General features: G+C 36.7%; 1 protein-coding gene across 3 annotated transcripts in view; it reads right to left on the reverse strand.

Moving 5' to 3' along the window:
* The window catches only part of CTDP1 (CTD phosphatase subunit 1), a 120,860-nt gene that overhangs the window by 33,269 nt on the left and 66,879 nt on the right, over positions 1-20,712 (reverse strand). For 2 of the 3 annotated variants that reach the window (XM_075083865.1, XM_075083864.1), the window contains exon 12: positions 5,766-5,950. The exons of the other annotated variant lie outside the window; for it this stretch is intronic. In XM_075083865.1, coding sequence (XP_074939966.1) covers positions 5,766-5,950 — 185 coding nt within the window. The remainder of the gene's footprint in view (positions 1-5,765; positions 5,951-20,712) is intronic. 3 annotated transcript variants of the gene reach the window in all.

Consider the following 20,712-nt stretch of genomic DNA (forward strand, 5'->3'; position numbering starts at 1 on the left):
CACTCTTCTCATTCATTAGGACAACAAAGAATAGACAGATTGACAAAACCTGTTATGGAAGAACTCAAAGGGCAGCTTTAATATGCAGACTCTTCTGACCAGACAGCCAGAAATGAGTGAAATAATTTACTTTAGTTCAGCAAATTCAAAGACTTATTCTACATAGAGTTTCAAAGACTGGAGGCTCCCTGAAAGACTTCAGATCAATACTACTCTGTAGCAAAATAACTTAAAATGCTTTTCTAGAATTCAGTAAGAAATACGTATCAGAAACTCAATGCAAATGTACAGAAGCAGAAGGCATTTCAGATGTTTTGAAAATAAGCTAAAGTCCAAGCATAAAGTACCATATACATCCTATACGTCTTTTACATCACTTTATACATCACTGAGCTATACTTCTGTAAAGTAGGATCCAATTCTGCAAGCAAAGTTTTGTTGCTAATAGATATCACTTCTAGTTATTAGATCTCTTCTCACTAGTTACTCAGAGGAGAATACTTCCTTCTTAAGCTGAAAAAAATATCTTAACACATGTATTGACATATCCATTCCAAAATAAAGAAATTCTCAGCAGAGCAACCATTAGACCTGACATCAGATTTATACAAGCTGAAATTACCAAGACTGGAACTACACACTTTAAAAAAACCTGGCCTTGGCACTGTGAATTGAGAGCAGTTAGAAAGAAGTTTATTAAAAAAGCACGCACTGGGAACCTGAACAAAACCTATGAAAATCAAATTAAAAATCCATACAGGTCTTCCGTGAATACATGATCAAACCTGTCCGATGTACATGAAGTCTAAACAAAGTTAACTGAACTGCTTAACAATAGACAGACACAAGTGTGGTTTACGAGCATACTTCAAATAACTGCCATACTTTTTAGCTGTAACCTTTCATGACTAAAATAATCTACTCAAACAGTTCATTGTATCACTGCATCAATCCATTTCATGCTTGCAACCTTTCTTCCTCATTCCTGCTCACCCCTGGGGGAAGGTCTCATGTTGGTGGACAACCTGCACAAAAAAAACAGAACAAAAAACCGACCCACCTCCCCGCACCAGAAAACTGCCCTTTACCAAACACCAAGCTGCAAAGGCCCATGGAGGTGCTGTGAACAGTGCTTTGGCAGCAGAGGGATGCAAAACCAGCCAAGCTGCCTCCAACCCCCTGTGCTTCAGGAAGGTCTCACATGTGGTGTGGTACCTGGAAGCTTTCAGCAGTCCCAACACCCAAACTGTCTTTCCTGCAAAGGAGCAGCTGCCACTCCTTCACTTCTCCGCAACTTCCCACAGTATAACAAGCCCTTACATTTACTAGAAACTGGAGACCTCTGAGAAAGACTCTCCATATCAGTGACTATTAACAGCAAATAGAACAGTGCTACAACAGTTCAGTTTCCTACTTAAGTTACTAAAAATGACAACATACTAATCCTATGAAAACTAATATTACAGCATAGGTAAATGAACTACATTATTTTTTACTTCAGTTTAAAGTACTCTCTGCTTGGACCATAATTCCTCAGGCACAAGTGAGGCATGTAAAGAGATATTGTACACCAGCGTGTTTGCAGCATGAGCTATCCTTCAAAAATCTGAAGGTTCCCATCATGTCCTTTCCCTCAAGAATTAGGACCTGACTGCAAGCCCTGCACTAGAACATATGAACACAGAAACAGAAGGGTTCCTCTGGACTATCACCTCATCATCTCATATGAACATAAGTACTCAGAAACTAAATTAGTATTATGTGATTTTTTTTTTTCCCCCTGCTAACTCCCACTCACCGCTAAACACATCCAATATCTTAAGAGAAATTTTAGGTGTATTATAGAAGATCATATGCCACAGATAAATGGCATGCCACTGGAAGACAGCAATAGAGACTGCACATCCCAGATTCCTGTTTTGTTGCCCCAGTTCCTTTGACATTTCAATTTATTAAATGAAGTGCACCCAATTTCCTAGCTTCAGTAATACAACTGCAGCATTTCCATCAAATATTTTCGAAGTCTGCTTTGCATCAGAAAATAGGCAAGTCAGACACATAGCACACATTTGCTGCACAGGGCTTCACAACTCCACTAGAAATGTCCAGGACGTAAAAACAGAGAGGCTAAACCCCAGCCTCTGACATATTGCTTGGCTGATTTTCTCAATGGCATTATTTGTTTCATGTGCCTGTCCATCCTTATACCAAAGATATTCTTTTAAGACTGTCAGTCTTTCACCTGATTTTTCCTCTTCCTACAAAGACCAGTATTAAAGCAAACTAACATGGAATATATTTGTTCAATATGCATTCTTATGGCAGCTACTTCCCAATATGCAAGTTTAAGATAAGGGGAAATAAGAGAACTGCAATTATGTTCACCATCACTCAAGTCTCAGTGGAGACAGCAGAGTGAAATCAAAATGCACTTGGAAAATAAAGCAAACTGTGCACTGACAACTTAAAGCTTGAAATATCTCACCTAATTTGACGCCTCTTGTTGCTAGGTATATACTGAGCTATGGAAGCTAAACACTGTTCTCTCACAAATTTTATTTGTACCAGTCTCAAAAGTTTTCATATTATGTATCATTAATTCTTACTAACACTTATTAAAACAATTGTGCACTTTCATGATTTATAATTCCTTATTCATGACTTAGAGCAAGTAGTTTCATGCGTGACATGTTTCAACTACATTAAGTGGAATTTCATTTTAAGTAGAAAATTTTAGTAGAATTCTGAGGGGCTCAGGTCCAGCTCCTGCTGAAGTCAGGCTCCTCTCCACTTCAACAAAAGGTGGATCAGAGTGCTAAACAGCAATTCATTTATTTAAAAAAAAAATGGTAAGAAGGAGCTCAGAAAAATACTATGTACACAAAGATCAAGACTATTTAAGAATAAAAGCTTGTTTACCTCCTTTAGGTTTTGTAACTAAAAGCTGCAAGTCTATTTTTATTGTTATGCAGGTCATAATCACAAGAGGCTGATCAAATGTTTATAGTATAAAGGGTTTTTTAAATTTACTAATTTCTATTTCATCTTTTTACACAGTATGAAAGTCACATTCATTGTTTGGTCTATGCAGTACCCTTTTACCATGACATGTGAGATAAAGGCAAGCATTTTATTAAGTTGCATAAGCAGCTAGGATTTTAAAACAACTCCAGGCTGTCAAATTGCAACCTAACTCTATAGTACCTACAAAAGTCAAAAGTAAATGGATGTAGGAAAGATGCTGCATTTCCTCTCCTTCTCTCAAAAAGTAGGTATTAGGTTTCTCCAAGATTACATTTTCTCCACCCATGAGAATTTTAGATCTGGCACCAATCAAAGAAATGATCAAGGTATTCTATAGATTTCAAGACTCAAGACTAATATTGAACAGCAGTGCTATATTTCTATCTTAAAAGTGCTATGGTTCCAGTGTCAGTAACTACTGGAAAGGTGCAATGGAGCCATGGAGCATTGCTTACCAGGAACCTGCAGTCTCTGCAGCCCTCACCTCTGCTAGAAATGAGCTGAACCAGAACACGAGTACTGGATCATATTTGGACTGCCTTTCTCTTGTGTATCTTTTGTTTTCTGGAAACATTAATGACTAAAATATGGAATCATGGTGATCATAAGTTGTGAAATAATGATGTGAACAGCTGGTCCAGGGTTGATTTACATAATGAATAGATGGGACTAGCCTTTAGAATACAAAGCCTCTGTATTTTAATGTGGCAAGAGGTGACGGTGTTTCATGGTAACAAATAACTCACAACTTCTAGCTATATGACAGAGCAGAAATAGTTTAAACTTATTAAATACAATTACAGCATCATTATGCTCCTAACACCCCAAAGACTCAAATTTTCAGAACAAGAACTTAAAATCTTTTTGGGATGTATATGCTTGTGTAGCATTTAGGTTTTAGAGAAGTGGCCCCCAGAAACTGTAGCTAGTATTTGTGTTGGTCATGGACATTTTAATCCTGCTGTTTAACAGCTATTCTTATATTACCCATCTGGTATGGTGTCTCTTTAGCACATACAACACTGACCACAAAAACATCAATTCACATTTAGAATGGAATTAGGATGATGGGCAGAGGCTCCTTTCTATCAAGCAGGATTTTCTGCCTAGCAGACACTGGGTCAGCACCTGAACCAGCACTTTGTGAGTACGTTTTCAAGCACTCCATCCAGGTTCAATCCCAGATGCAGTTTAACATAATGACAAGGAAACTCTTAAGAGGCAGAAAGGTCAAAAATAGAAAAAAGTTATTTAAGTAAGCCCTCTCAAATACTTTTTTTCTAGCATTAACACTATGACCTCCACATGGCATCTGCGTACAGAAGTACCGCCAAGCTTACTTATGAACCTTCCTATATAAAGCTAATTACAAATGCACAATCTCTGTCTTTGTAAACCATACATGTGGAATAGCATTTAGCAATAACCTTAAGCAATATTCCTTACTATGACTCTTTTTGCCTTTTGTTTTTCAGAATTTGGTTCATTTTCTACACAATAAAATATCACAGCATTAGGATTAATTAACAGTGACATGCCACCACCATGCCTTTACTGCTTCAAATGGTATTCTAAAAATATTCATTGCTGGCTTGCCTTTCTTCTTCCAAACCTCATTTAGAAGGGAATTTTTCTTCTAGCTATGAGAGACAGATTAAAGTCTTATACCTTTTAGACTGATATTTTTGTGAAGATGCTCAATGATTAGACATACCATGATAAACTGAAAGGCCTGAGCAAGCCTCCTATGTAGCTCTTTCTCCAATAAACTCCTGACATACATCAACCTTGCTGCCCCAATCAAAATCTCCTCATGAATATTTATAAATAGTGTTCTGTGGTGGTTTTTGCAATTTCTCTCATACATTCTTTGTGCGCTAGAACAAAGTTCATAAAAGTTAAAGTAATGTCAAGAAGTTGCTCAAGTCCTACTAATATCCTCCATTAAGGAAAAGATATTAGAGCTTAAATGCTTATAAGTGAGAACGGAATCTGGCTATGAGAGCAGAAGGAAACTATGATGCACATCTGAGTCATGTTTGCACTTTTAACACTTTGTGGTACAGGATGACGATCCCAGCAATTCTAAATTACAATTGCTATAGTCTTCATCTTATATTTCTCTCTATACATTGTTAGGGTTAAAAACTATTAATGGGCTGCACATATTTAAAATATATGCTTATTTCAGCAAGTTCTAGTTTACTAGCAAATTGGTTTATAATAGTCGTTCAACAGTCAATGGTGGGATACTAGAATACCTTTTGCAGAAGAGACTAGCAAGTTTACATTTCTTTCTGAGAAACTACAGCAGCAAACCATCTCAACAGCCTTATTTTTATGAATTTCCTATATAAAAATATCTCCAAAATTCAGCAGGAAAAAAACCCATAGCTTTCCAAAATCATGCTTTATTTTACCTAAAGTAACACTACAGATGATATTGTCATATATCTGATTCAGGATCAAGACTACTTTAAGATAAGTGCAGTTCAGTGGTCTTCAATTCTTTTAAAGCAGGCAATACCATCATTCTCAACAGATAGTTACTATGACCATTTCCTTAGATCAACCCCAAAACATTGCAGACATTGCATGACAATTTCAGAGTTACGAAAAAGTTACCTACTGACAGAGGTTATCAACAACAAAAAGACTGCATTGCCAAAAAGCATGCTGAATAGTGCACGAACACAGTGAAACTTCATTAACGCTTCTTTTTACACTTGAAGAACTCATACCTGGGTACACTGCCTGTTAAGCTTCGTTCACTTGACGATGATGACGACGATGATGATCCAGGTCTCTGATCTGTTTTCATTCCTAGAGTCTCTGTTGCACTAATCTGAGGTTTTTTACTTTCTTCTTCTGGTTTTTTTTTTTCACTATCACTTTCATCACTGCCTTCTCCTAAGATGTCATCCACCTGCCAAAGAGTGGAGAGTCAGTGTATCCACTGAGACTATTCTGTATCAATCCTTCATAATTGTTGGATTACCTTTAAATAAGCATTAAGAACATGCTTCAACTTTCCTTGACCTTCTTGAAAATTCAAATTAAAACCCAATATCTTCAATGCAGTTTCTCTAAGAGCTCTAGCAACATTCTATTCAAATTGAATATATTTAGTGTTTAACTTAAGCTAGGTGTGTATATATACTCACATACATGATACAGTAACAATTTAAGGTGTTTACACTTTATTATACTAACTTGAACAGCTGTAAACAAGAAACTGTATTATTTAAAAAGTGCTGTCTTATGAAATTAAAGTGATAGATGTTTTATACTATTGTAACATATAACAACATATACTTTATACTATACATACTTTATACTATTATATAGAATCACTTGGGCATGACATTAAAATCCTAGGTAATAAGTATTCTTATATTTACAGGTATTCCCTGATAGATGTAACTTTAAAGTGTATAAATAATACAGTACAAATGGAATGGAATATACAGAACCCCATTCTACCCAGATTGTCTGCTTATGCTAATTAACAGCAAACCTATCAAAACATTTACACATTTCATTCAGTAATTGTTTGGCCTTTGGTTCTGAAAAGTTAGCAGGGGATTTGATACTCTTCTACATACATGCTAATTTGCTCTGACAAGTCTGGAACTGCTGCAACCATCATTAAAAGCCAATCATACCCATGAGTTACCCTGCTGAGTTTCAAAACATTATATTCTGCATCAGCATTGAACTTTCAGAAAGAAATAAAAACGTGAGAAAACAGAGGTGAAGATCCTACAGCCTCTCTATTTTGTGAATGGCAGAGAACATGGAAAGAAGCTATGTGCGAATATTTCTCTACTAATATTTAAGAATTTTTCCTAAAAGCAGCTTATCTCAGCATAAGTTAAAATATGCTTAATTCTTTTCTGATGCCACAACTGCTTTATCAAGAAGAAAAACTCTGTATATGAACACGGACCAAAAGTCTGTAGACTGCTTATCCACTGCTTTTACACTGATAATCCCAAAAGCTAGAAGAAAGCTGTAAGAAAATCACATAAATCCTTCATAAATGCACCTCTAATTTATTTGTTTGTCTTGATATGCATGGTAGGAAAGTCAAAGCTGCCCTTCTGTTTATCAAACTAAATGCAGATCTACGCTGTGCCATTACTCTACTGGAAACATGGTAGAGGTAAATGAAATACCTTTTTCAGAGAAAGGGAACTCAAGGGAGAGCTTGCAAGCAAGGAGGGAGAAAAAATAGAAAAAAAAATAGAAGTTTGGTAACAAAGACCACCTATTCCATTTCTTTTTCTGATGTCCTAAGAGAAAAAAGGTGTATGACCCAAGACGATTAAGGTGCTCCATAGGCCAATTTCACCAAGGTGAGTCATAGGTGACTCCCATCACACTCCTGTTGACTTCAGAAAGATGGAGTATGTGGCATTTTTCTTCAGTCCTCTGCTAAACAGATGGATTTGGGGCATTTATTACCTTCCTACAGGCCTCACTCAGCTATTCCTGTTTGACGGTAGCAGCAAATAGTTTTTCTAGTTTTTCTTCCTTGTCTGTGCTACTTTCTACTGAGGATTCTGCCAATCTATATTCTTGCAAAAGATAAATTACGTAAAAGGAATAATACTAACAAAAAAAATCCCCAACTGTAAGAAGTACTTCAAAACTATTATTTTTGGATCTTTTCAGGAGACTTGCCAGCATAAGGGAAAGCAAGGACATTTTGTTACAAAGCATACTTGTGAAAAAACAATTTCTTTACATATGCAATTGTTCCAGAGTTCTACAACTGAACCTTTAAACTGGATTTAAAAATCCAGGCTATACTATCCTCAGATGCAATGACTTTTATAAAAAGTGAAAAATAACTTGCAAGCTTCTTAGACCTACAATTTAAGCTGTTTTTCTCTTGGCCCCTGTCTCGATACATTTTTGCTACCTGAAACATTGCTGTCTAATGGCTGGCTCTTTCATTGTGACAGCTGTAAAGAAACCATAATAAAAAAGGAACCACATACCAGCTTAGTACATCTAAACACAGATGACAGTTTCAGGTAGAAACTTTAGGAATTGCTGTGTCAAATCAAATTACATCAGTCCAAAAATGCTTTTCCCATGACCAGAGGTTGTCACATGCATTGAAAATAAGGATCATTGAACACATGGACTAAATTGCAAATTCTGCTGAAAAATACAAAGATTACCATCTTCATGTTCCAGGATTCTCAAAAGAAATGGAAAATATACTATGTTTCCATTGAGGCACCGAGCTTTAAGCCCTTCACTTGAACAAATTAATAGGTTAGAAAAGCACATTAGTACTTAAGCAGTAATTATGTATCTAGACACATTACTAACTTTAAATCAATTAAAAAAAAGCTTAAACAGAGGAAACTTTCAATCTGGTTCAGATCAAGACAGATACTCATGTAGCAACTACAACTTCTGCTTGTAACATTAGATTTTATATGATGGATACAAATGGAACACAACACTTCAGAAGAAAATGCCAACTAATACCAAATCTAACTGATAAGATACAGTGAGAGGATGTTTACTGCTTAAACACTACCGTAGCAGCTATCTTTAAAATACTTAAAGACTTTTATAACACAGCAAGAATGATTAACATTGAAAAAGAAAAATGATTCATCCCTTGAAGACAACAAATTGTTCCATTTAGCAAGAGAATGAGAAGTCTGACAACTCTTTTAAACACCCGATTGTAAAAGCTAGAAGAAGCCCTCAGCTGACAAAGCTATTTTATTTCTCATTTAGAAGGAACACAGCATACACTCATGCAGACAAAATATAGAGACCGAAAAGCAATAAGATGTTCAGTCTCATATTCTCTGATTATGAGCTGTAAAGTACCTAAAGCTGTGTTAAAAAGAAAGCCAAAACCTTCTGTAACATTAACAAACCAGGTCAGCTGGAAAATGTTCTTACTCCAGAAGTTGAGTTTACGTGTTCAAAATGAATTAAGACTGAAAAAACACCAAAGAAGAAACTGCCATGAGCAACCTCGATTTGTTAGAAAGGTAATTTACAGGCAATGTTTTGGGACAGCATTATAGATGCGACAGATCTATCATGATGCTTTACGTTTTTTGGAAGAAGCAATTACATGTGCGGTAATGTAAACTACATATTAAAAAAGGGAGCTGTGAATAAACTTTAATTCTTGTTTTAAACTAGCAAGTATTTAAAAATCCATGTTTTAATAGAACTGAGAAACTAACTACCTTAGACAGCAACAGGACAACACAGACAACTACCTAAATGATCCCTCCTAAGAGTGGTAGAATGCTCGGAATCAGTTCTTTACTGGAATTACAGAAAACTCTAAAAAAAGAATAGGTTTGATGGATAGCTATTAATTTTGTGCTCCAAGTTTTGCACAGAAGATACCCACATTCTCGCCCCTCCCCCCTTCCCAATAGACCAATTTTACTTTTGCTCCACTGACTGTATAAGTTAAGGGAAAACCAGAAAAAACCAGGTATTTACAAAGAGTTCTTTAGGTTTGTTTCTACTGCCACAAAAATGTCTCTTCAATGTTAGCAATGAAACAATTGAACCAGTATTGACAGTAAGCACAGATAAAAACCAACTGCTTTTCAGCAGTGTCTCCTAAGCATGTCTTTGAGATTGTGTTGAATACATTGCATCTTAGGGAAGAGCTTGCAGATATTAATATAATCTGCCATCTGAATGCGCCAAAAGGTTTTCATATGTACCTTATATTCCCCCCCATGGCATATAAATTCATAAAAATAACTCTAAAATGAAATGAGATGTCCAATTACCCCAGCAATTGCAGGTATCCCCATGTAAACATGGTACTACCCCAACATACTCTTTACAAGACTTTAAAATGCTGCCATGTTTGGGGCCAGGGACCGTGATGCCCTCTTAGTAGTTATTAAAAACCTAAAAGCTAGCAGATCACCACCTCTATCCAATCAGGGGGTAAATTGATGCTCTGAAACAAATGCCAGACAAAAAAGGCAAATAGATGTTTCACATATCAATTCAAATTTCACTAGCTTTATCTGCACTTCATTTCTTTTAATGTTCTTTCAATTAGCTTAATAAGCCTGACTCTCAGTGTTTCTGGTCAGGATGACATACGTACATCATGAACACGTTCAATACAGATGTCTTTTAATACATATCTCAAACTACCTATGTTCAATTACTTAAAATGTAATATCTGGTAGTCTTGAAAAAATTAATAATGAAATGCACATCACACCTTTTTTGAATATACTTAAATGTATTGCTGACTTCCTGAAATCCCAGCATGCTCAAACCTGTTCCTAAGAACTAAAACAGTTCCATGTTTGGGGCTGGTTTTGCTTGACATTTTCTCATTTTACCAAAACATATTTTGGGACTGATCTCCTACACTCTTGCATGACTGATATGAAGATTCTTTGTTATTAAAAAAAGAAGAGTAAAAAGCCAGTGTTTTGCTCTTATGGGTTACTTCTAAACTACAGGACACAAACTGCTCAAGGCTGTAAATATAGTGCATGTATTTTAGAAATTATCAAGTAAATGTGCATAAACAGGCAGAGAACACGAAAGACACTGCTTTTTAATTCTACCCTCAATTGCATCTGAAGTGTCTTACACCACATCTGCATTAGGAAGCTGTGCCTGAAACATGGGCACCTTCCAAATGCTGCTGACATCCTAATTGCTTTGCAGTGCATTAGCAGTACTGCCAAAAGATGCTCTTCCATGTAATTCATTGCTTCTCCAGCAGAACCGGTGGGCATGCTGTGTGTGGAATATGAAGAGTTTCCCTAGAGGACAGAGCTTGCTTTATAAGCTCCCATAATTCTCCATTTGATCCTATAATCTTTACCCCACCTTCATTTCCAATATTCCCTTCTGCTTTGTCCCAAACTATTGCTTTTTAGTAGATCAGTGGGGTTTTTACATATATTTTACATGAAACATTACAGAAATCAGCAGACTATTTCAGGAACTTTAACACAGCAGTAAAATTAGAAGCCAAAGAAAGAGTAGATGGGAAAAGTTAAATTCAAAATTATAAATTAAAAAAACACTTCTGAGCCTGTGAAATTAACAGTGAATAATGGTATTAGATTCCAAATCAGACAGAGTGGTGGCTCCATCTTCCTGGAGTTGTGCACTGAACTTTCTAAACTTCCAGCACAGAGGTATTAAACAAAACTGTTCAGCCAGTGAAAAAATAAATGGAAATAATATTGTAAAAAGTTTACTAACATCACATTATTAAGTACTTAGCAGGAATTAATACAGTACTGATAACTAAAAAAGTGCAGTTATCTTCCCATAACCCAAATTACAAGAGTCACCCAACAGTGCTTTACCACAGTGCTGCAGCCCTCAAAGATTTGATGCCAGCCAAAAGATACGTGCAATCTGGAAGCAATACCTGAACATGCAAAGGAGCCATACACTGTCCCATGGCAATGTAGGCCACTGAGAATATTTCACTGGCAAAGTACCACAGTCAAAGAAGATAAGACTCTTAAAAAGTTACGTTCTTCAAAAAGTTCAAGCAAGGCTGCCTAGCTGCCGACGCTGACATAGCATATAATTGCCTGACAAATTATTATTATTATAGTGCGTTCACAAATGCTTGTCCTCTCTTTCCTCAAGCTTCTCAAATCATACACCAGGCATTTGGCAAGAAAAGGAAAGGTTTATCAAGAGCCAGATTGCAGAAGTGAGATTTGTGCAACTGACTTAGGAAGTTTAATCCCTTGACACACCAAAAAAAGCACTTTTGCAAAGAAGAGTGAGAGGCCGTGACAGGATTGAAAAAGCATCTTCAGGAGCACAAGCAGAAAGTGAAGCACAGGATCTTTTACTCTTTGCAGGCAGCCATCTTTAATTTCAAATACTGCTTGGTCCTGTGCTAAACAGCATAAGACAGATTTTACCCATACTTTAGTAAAATGTAAGCAAGACCAGGTGTTAAGCAACTCTATATGTCAGAGTACGGTTTTTACAACGGCTGCCTATTTGAACGTTGAGGTGCCTATCGAATGCAGCATTAATCTAGTTTTTACTATATTTTAAAAGGCAACTGATTTGTTTTACATTATATCCTTGGTAAAGGGGGCTGAGTTCAGCAATATACATATAAAATTTTTAATTTTAGTGAAGCTAAAGAGCAAAAAAGCAATATCAACACCGAAGTATAGAGAAAACATAGCTGCCTTTAAAGACAGTTCCACTGAAGTTCCAAAAGCAAACCTTTTTTAGAAAGAAAAAAAAAACCTGAAATCAAGTGAATTAATCTTAGACAACCATAGTTACCCACACTGTGAAAAGATTCAAAGTAGAATCTGTTTTTAATGGTTTAAAAATGGTTTTAGGACAAGCTTTCAGAACATCCTATTAGTTTCAAAATAAGGGAACTTATTTTTCTTCACAATTTTTACTATCTACTGCATTTAATAAGTCTTGTTCTTTGTTCTTATATTCATAAACATTTTTTGTTTCTCTCTACCTTTCAGCAAGAACAACCCCAGAAAAATGAAATTTTTTAAAATCAGTAGTTTCTTCATTAGTAGAACATTTTAATGATTCCTTAGTTGCTATGTTTTTGTAATACAACAGCATTAATGAAATAATCAAAGGCTGCTGCTGAGGAACAAAGCAGTAATGAAGTCCCAGAATAAGGAGATCTTCATTCTCAAAATTTATTATTTAAAATACACCTTGCTTTTCTAAATATCTTATGGGATATTTTTGAGCAGGAGGTGATTACCTTTTTCCTCTGTGAAGGGGCATTACCCATGGATAATTTTTTTTAGTTTAGGCAATGAACAGATTTCCAACTTATATTAGAAGTCAGGCCTTCGCAACAAGAGCAAAACCAAACCTGTAACGTGTGCTTCCTGCACTCATGGTCTGGAATTCTGCTCATCTACTATTACTGATTTGCATATAGAAATATTAGCAGCCTGTGGTAAAGACCTACCAGTTTTAGGATGAAAAGCAATTATGTGAGGGGAAAAAACGCTTTAACCCTTGGCTCTATGCTGAGCACAGCTGCTCTGCTCAAGTTTGAAAAACAGCAATTGAAAAATACCATGTGGAAGTTACTTACAGGAGCTCCCACTGACAATCCCTGGAGGCCACACTGGGACCCTGCTGGGGAATAAGAGTGGCAACTGCAGTCCCGATAGCTGTAGCTCTCAGCACTGCTGCACGGGATTGGCTATAAAGCCTGCACACATTTTAACTGCAGCCCTGTGCAATATAGCATGCTCCTAAAAGGCAGATACTGCAGGGAAGAAAACCAAGTGAACCAAACAGGTCGCCCGTATTAATGTGACCACTTCCGCAAATGAAAAGGAAAGGTGAATTGTAGAGTTGTAGTCACAGTTACTACACTTGGGGCTTACTACTGCAGTTAATATTTAGACTAGAAACGAAATGTCAGAGATTACGTACTGTTACTGTTATTGAAACATAACACTAATAACAATCCTATATCCTTGCTTATGATCAAGTGAGAACGTCAATCCTCCAAAGAATTTAGAAGTTTTGAATATCTTTGAGTTTCCTGTCTGGAAAGCAATGCCTAGATTTGAAGAGAAACTTAATAAACATTCTTGAGATCTTTAGGGCAGATACTTGAAACTGCGAAAAGAAACATGAGGTCAAGTCTTTCCTTGGTAATTAGGGTGCCTTGAGTGCTGACTTAAGGATTCTAGGCAGTCCCCCTAAAACATTAGCATTATTATCAGCATAATGAAAATTGCTTTCTTCAATTAAATCAGTAACACTTCATGATGCTGGAAAGAGAAAAAAGGTCATTCCTAACTACCAATTTCTAAAATATAAAATTAAATTTGCATGGACTAAAAGTTACTAATTGTAAAATTCACAATGATTTCTTAATTCAAAGCCTCTAAGGAGAAAATGCCTCAAGGGAGATAATACAATGACTTCTCCAAAGCCTTCCTGAGTCAGTGACATCGCTGCCGCCTGGAAGCTATAGCTTTATCCTATTAAAAAGCCATCCATACCTCTAATCTTCCTTTCCTTTATTCTGCTTTCATAAGAAATCCTCTGCCAAAAGTTTGTTAAGTAGTAATAGGCCTGTAAATCTACATTGTAGTTTTTTTAAATGGTGAAAACTGAGAATAAAAATCACAATTACCATAATACCTACGGCCAGCATACAGCTGTTCACCTATCCAGCAAGACAGACTTGATGGAGATCACTGAAAAGAACGAACAGCATTTCAACTCTGCCTCAATTGCACATTAGCTTATGATTGGGATGGAGAGGAAGGACAGCCTGAGCCTACCGGAGGGTGGAGCCCTCTGTTTCTTCGGTTGCAGCATTTCTAAAACAGTGATGCCCTAACAGAAATCAGAGCTCCCTGGCTGATAAATGCAAATGACTTTTCACTTCAGACTGCTGAAAATATCCATGCCAGAATTTCCTTTTCTAGGCTCCAACAACATGAGTCAAAGGCCAGTGAGAAGATGATCTACTGCTACCCTTCAAAGAAAGAATGTGTTTTCAGTCTGTTACTGACCATTACTTAAGAAAATTTCTGGCTTTAAGACAAAAAGCCAGTAGTAGGAAGGGGTCTGTCCTGGGCTGCTTTGCAGGGAAGCAGTCTTCTGCTCACACCAGGGAAGCCTCCTCAGTAACAAACAGCCTTTCAGTTGAGTCCTGTTGTTCCACTGTGCTACACTGTGCACCTTAGTTTTGTAACACCATTTTAATGGTTTGCCTAGTGTTACTTTACCCAGCCATTAAAACTAAATACCATTAAACAAAGGGAGATGTGGCAAGACAGAGTCGAGTAAGGCCCCTTCCTCCTCTCCAAGCTTAACTGGGTGATCACAGAAAGCATGCTAGGAGTAGTCAGTTGAAACTTCACTGCCTAGATTACTTCTATGTACTCTGTAGCACTTGTATTGCTCAGCTGCAAGACCTTGAATAGAAGAAAAACCCCATTAGGGCCTGGATTTCTGCACTTCTTGGTGTCTTTTCCCAATATTTCTAAATCCATTATTAGGTTTGGCTGAAATGAGCTAACAATATTAATTTCTTCTAACTTCAATAGCTATAAGCAGCTATGGGCTGCAGCATGAGGCCATTTCTTTCTCAACAGGAAAGAATCCACTTAGTTTGACATCAGGAAAATTTTTTCCAAACATGGTAGCTAATCTAATAATTTTAAACTTATTTGATATTAATTTTTCCTCTGTACATGAAAACTTTTCATCTTCCTTTTGTCTCAATGAAATTAATAGCTTTTTGTGTATATTCTTACTACCTGAATGTTTAGGAGCAGTTATCTAAGGAACAAGACATTATCACCCACATCTTCAAAAAAGCTACCTTGTTTTTTAACATGCTTTAGGAGGTGATATTATGACATAATACATGTGAACAAAAACTTTCCTACAATACACAAAGCCTACATGAAAGGGTTTGGGCTGAATTTAAGTCACTTTGAAAGAAAATATTTTCTCCTACAAAGATGTCACTGGAAGGAGAAACTGTCTGAAGCAGGTTAAGTCATCCCCTCAGTACCTGACATTTAAGGGAGAATGCGTGATATAACTCAGTCCCATTTCTTCCGAGTAACCTCAGAAGAACTTGCCTTTCACTTTCTGTTTCATCTATTTTCTTTCTTTGGCATTAGAGCTTTTTTTCCTTTCAAATTTCTGACTTGATTTTTAGAGTCACATAATGCATTTATGCATGTGCTTCAACACCCCTTTGTCTCAAGCACTTCAAATGCAGATTTTACTGTACTCTATCACAATTATCACTGGCTCATCTGAGCAGGTGGTGAATCAGTAAAGTCAGAAATGTAACAAAAACTCATCTTGTTCATAATTCAAAAAAGAGTATTTTTTCCTCTATTTAAATCTCCATACACTGAAAACTGTCTTTGTACTATTCTGTTTTTGATAAAGGCATGCTGCAGGTTGGAATGTCAAGTCGGGCAGTGCTATTATATCTACTTTGATAGATTAGAAAAAAATTGCTGTAAACAGTTTAAGGAATATTACTAAACTTTAAAAAAGCTTTTATGAGATTAATTTAACATATAATTCATTTAGAGATTGAAGAATATGCAGTTTGTGACAGAGTATATGAATGTATAGCCTTTTTTCTGACCAGCTTTGGTTTCACAAACTGTTTCAGCAGAACGCATTTTAATTAAATTTAGTGATCCAAGATGTGAAAATCAGTGTTGGTTTCCCTACTGAAAATCACAGGATTTGACTAGTAAACATGCTCAGTACTTGCCAGCTTGGAGGTAATGGAAACCATTTGAGTGTTCAGCTTTTCCATTAAGCAAACTATTAATCTTGCTTTTTCTATTTCACATACCCCACCTATTTAAAAAAAACATCTTATTGGACATCGAAGAGTTTGTTAGTCTGTGATTCTAGAATCACAGAATAATTTAGATTGGAAGGGATCTCTGAAGGTCACCTGGTCCAACTCCCTGCTTGAAGCCAGTCCAGTTGTATCAGGTTACTTATGGCTTTCTCCAGGAGAGTTGAGTATCCCCAAATAAGGAGATCCACAACCACTCTGGGAAACGTGTTCCAAAGTTTGATCATCCCCAAGATTATATAATTTTTCCTTCTGCAGAGTCAAAGTAACCCATATTGCAATTTGTTTCTGTTGCCTCCTGCTCCGTCACTGCACACCTTTGGGTGTGCAAAGCCTCTGCCCGCTCTAAGCTCTTATGCAGTTGCTGACAGCTACTGAACTCTCATTACCATTACTAAATGAGTTGCATTTTGTTTGTAATAGTGTGTATTTTTTAAGGAAAAGCACTAGTTTGGATCTTGGTGGGCTCCACACAGGAATTTGTTTTAATACCGCATGGCTTTTATTACTAGGACAGAAATGAATGTTTTAATGGTTGATTGTCTGATTTCTGAAGAGCTAATATTTTATGGCAATTGAAATAAAAATATCAAGAGTATGAATTTAAAAAAATTAGGGGAAAGTAGCATGCTGGAGTTTGGCTTTACTTTCACAAATTAAAAACTTTTAATTTGCCTTTTCTCAGCGAACCAGGATAAGAACATTGAAATTACAGGACAAAAACTGAGCAACAAAAGGGAAGAGGTATTTAGTTAGATTTATCAAAATTTTTTTCCTCCCCTGCATAACACTATCAAGCATCAAGCAGAAACACAAGTGAGTACACCTTCAACAAGTAGGTGGTAGGTTTTAATTTAAATACAGGGTTTCCAGGTCTTGCAAGATTAGCAGAAACAAAAAGGAAGGAGGACTGCCACTTTCAACATCTCGCTGCTAGGCTGGACTACATACAACAAAATTATCTCATTGCTTGATAAGCAACATGTCAGTGATAGTAACAGCTTAATTACCTCCGACTACCTTTTTAAGCTGGTTTATTGCTTAGCTACAGCAGTTCCCTGTCCCACTTAATTTTATGTCTACACAAACACCCATAAGAGCACATGACAGCAGGAACAAACCACTAGGAATAGACTTCGGGTAAACATCTCTTAAATGTGTAGCCACAACCTGAATAGTACCAGTCTGCAACAGGAAGCAGACTGGTGACTTGGAAAAGTTATGTTAAAAGTGTTATCATATGCTCTTTAGTGGCCAGTATAGAATTTCGTAAACTGATAAACTGAACCCTCCACTGCTATTGCTGCTTACTGGCACTATCAACAGATTCTCTTATGGATAGTAAAATTCGTGTCACTGGGCAACCTTCAAGCTTTTCTGTAGCTGCAAATCTTAAAAAACAAAACCAAAAAAACCTGCAGTGGAACAGAAACCCAAGCTGCATGTTCAAGTTTAAGTACCACTCTTTTACTAAGTGTCCCGATTTCACCTTAGGCAAGCCTTCATCTAAAAGGAATGAGCTAGTGAGTGAACCCACAGACAATAGCCTGTTGTTTTGAATTCTGTTACACTCTTTTTGTAGACATAAGCACTATCTAAATATCCAGAGACTGGAAAACCTGGGGAGTCTGTTGATGCTATACAAATAGAATACTAATGTACACAAACTCATAGAGTAAAGGGAAAGGAGCAAGGAGAAGTCTTATACAGACTGTTGATGATCTTTAATCAATAGAAGTTAACTTTCAGGTGTGCAAAATGAACAAAGCCTAACATCAGTGTAGACTTTTCCTAGCCAACAAAAAGGTCTGGTAAAGACTAGAAGTATCCATACCTGTTAAACAAAAAAGGTAACACAGGTGGACACTTCAGGAATTTCAGCCTGCTGCAAATGTAACAGCATAGCTCCCACCTTGTAAACCTTTTCAGCAATATATTAAGATGTCGTAACAGTTTATAGTAGTACTGCTCACCCTTGTTTTAGAACAGGGCAGTATCATGATACTACTTGTTCTCGGAGCCATTCTTTCTACTTTAAAGAAAGTATAATTTGCTGATATGCAGCAAGAAGTAGCTTTGTTGCACAACTTTGCAAGTTCTCTCCTAAGAACTGTCAGTCTGGCTATTAACTGAGGCAGAGTTTTGCCAGAAGTCGTAACTTTCTTCTTATTCCTAGAGATGTAGCAAGGGACATGCACAAGTAGTCTAGTGATCAAGATTTTTTGTTTAGTAACATAAATTAATTTGCTAATGAAAGAATGCATCCAAATGTGTTTAAATACTATCACAAAATACCACTGACGAATTAAGCTAGAAATCTTAACATACTGTTAAAAATGACACATGGCAATTTGAGAGGGCACAGTGCCTGGGCTCTGAGTGATTTTTTCTGACACATTTTACTGCCAAGGGGAGACATCTGTAGCAAGATGCTAATGAAGTGCTGAGGGCAGCAAAGTATTGGTATATTAGTATCAAGGGACTGTACAATTTCTGAGCTCCTAATCTGGTTTTATATTATGTTATAAAGAGCAGAAATTTAGTACAAATCATTTAGCATAAAAAGTATTTAGCCTGCTTGTATTGCTTCCAGTCATTGCCTCAAAGCAAGTTTTCTTTGGACAGAAGCTTTATTTTACAACAATATTTTGATCATCAAAATATCTCCAAATGCCCTCTTGATGGCATCTGCTCTTGGAAATTCCATTTAAAATCCATAGACATTGAACCTTTCAGTTTTGTTTTGTGTTTCTATCTATTACGGTGTTTACCTCCACAAACATTTTGTAGAGGATAGCATATTGATTGCCCATGCCTAAAAAGCCATAGGATTCCTAGATAAAGACTAGGATGAAATGTAATCTACTGCTCAAACTCACTCCCACTCTGGCTCAGTTGATATCAGGTTCCTTGACACAGAGGCATCTTTGAACAGGTGCAGGCAGGTTTCTTCCATCCATCCAGCTTGTTGTCTGTCCAATTGGCTTCAAAAAGAGAATGGGACAGTTCTCTCTATACTCACTATTTTATCTGGCAACATCTGCTGAACCAGTAGAAGAGGTTTAAAGTAATTCCCCCCCTTGTATGAGAAGTGATACAGGTTTTTGCAGCCTGCACTTCTAAACAGAAAATCTCCACTTTGTAAAAAAAAGTACCAGGACACTTATCTACATATTCTCTTTCAAGTCATCCCCAAAGGCACTAGCTAATGCTGTAGCCAACCTGCAAGTACACTTAGCACATTATCCTTGAAAACTTCTGAGAACCATTTAGGACTTAACCCATTTGGTACTGCATTAAAATAAGAAATCCAAGAGCAGGAGGGAGCTTGAGTTGAACTAATTTCCAATCACCTCAACCTGAATTACAAATTTAGATTACATTTAAGGCTCTAACATGCTTCAGCTCAGACAAACACCAAATTTCTGAAATGCTGCAACTAATAATGCAGTCTGTATTGATCAGAAAACATTGTCTTTATACAATAAATCACAACTATGGACTTTACTCCAATAGATATAAGAGCCCAAATAATCCTCATGCGGAAAAAAGATATATGCAAGCATAAACAGAGTTTCAGGTATACACAATATGCAGACAAAAACCCATATTTTTTGCATCTCAATTGTTTCAAAGCTTTCTCACAATGAATCCTTGTTATCAGATGTTTTAACAACTCTGCTAGCACAGTGCTAGGTTTTACCATCCCAAGGTTAAGTGAAAGATATGCTTTCACTTACAGAGACTGAATAAATATGCATCGCTACACATATTTCAGAAAAATATGGTTTTTTCCATTTCAAAGGTTGAACTCCTGAACTACTTGTTCAGCATCATATAAAACTGTTCAGAAGTCATAGTTTCCTATATGAAATTGAAAATACAAAGGTGAGAAAAGACAGGCAAAAATCTGCTTGCATTTTTCTGCAAGTATCACGGCTGCAAAGGAACTTAAACTACTGCTGTGTAGAGCAATTTGGATACAGTAGAGCTTACCAGCTCAAACACACTCCTATATAAACGCAGATATGCTGTGTTCAAAATAGATTTATTCACACATACTATGAACAAGCTAGTAAACCCACCCTGATCCAAGCTACCGATAGGCAGAGCCAGCTTGGATCTTCCACGGCTTAGTAATTTTAACCTAAGTTTAGCGGTACCACTGCCAGACATCAGCTGGCTTCATGAAGGATTGCTTGGTTGTCAATGAATCCCTCTTCAGTAAGCCTGATTAGCTTGGTCTCATTATCACAATGGCTTGAGCCACTAATCCGTGTGTTCAAGCTAACAAAGACACCTCAAAT

This window comes from Phalacrocorax aristotelis, chromosome 2 (assembly GCF_949628215.1).
Source record: "Phalacrocorax aristotelis chromosome 2, bGulAri2.1, whole genome shotgun sequence".
NCBI lineage: Eukaryota > Metazoa > Chordata > Aves > Suliformes > Phalacrocoracidae > Phalacrocorax > Phalacrocorax aristotelis.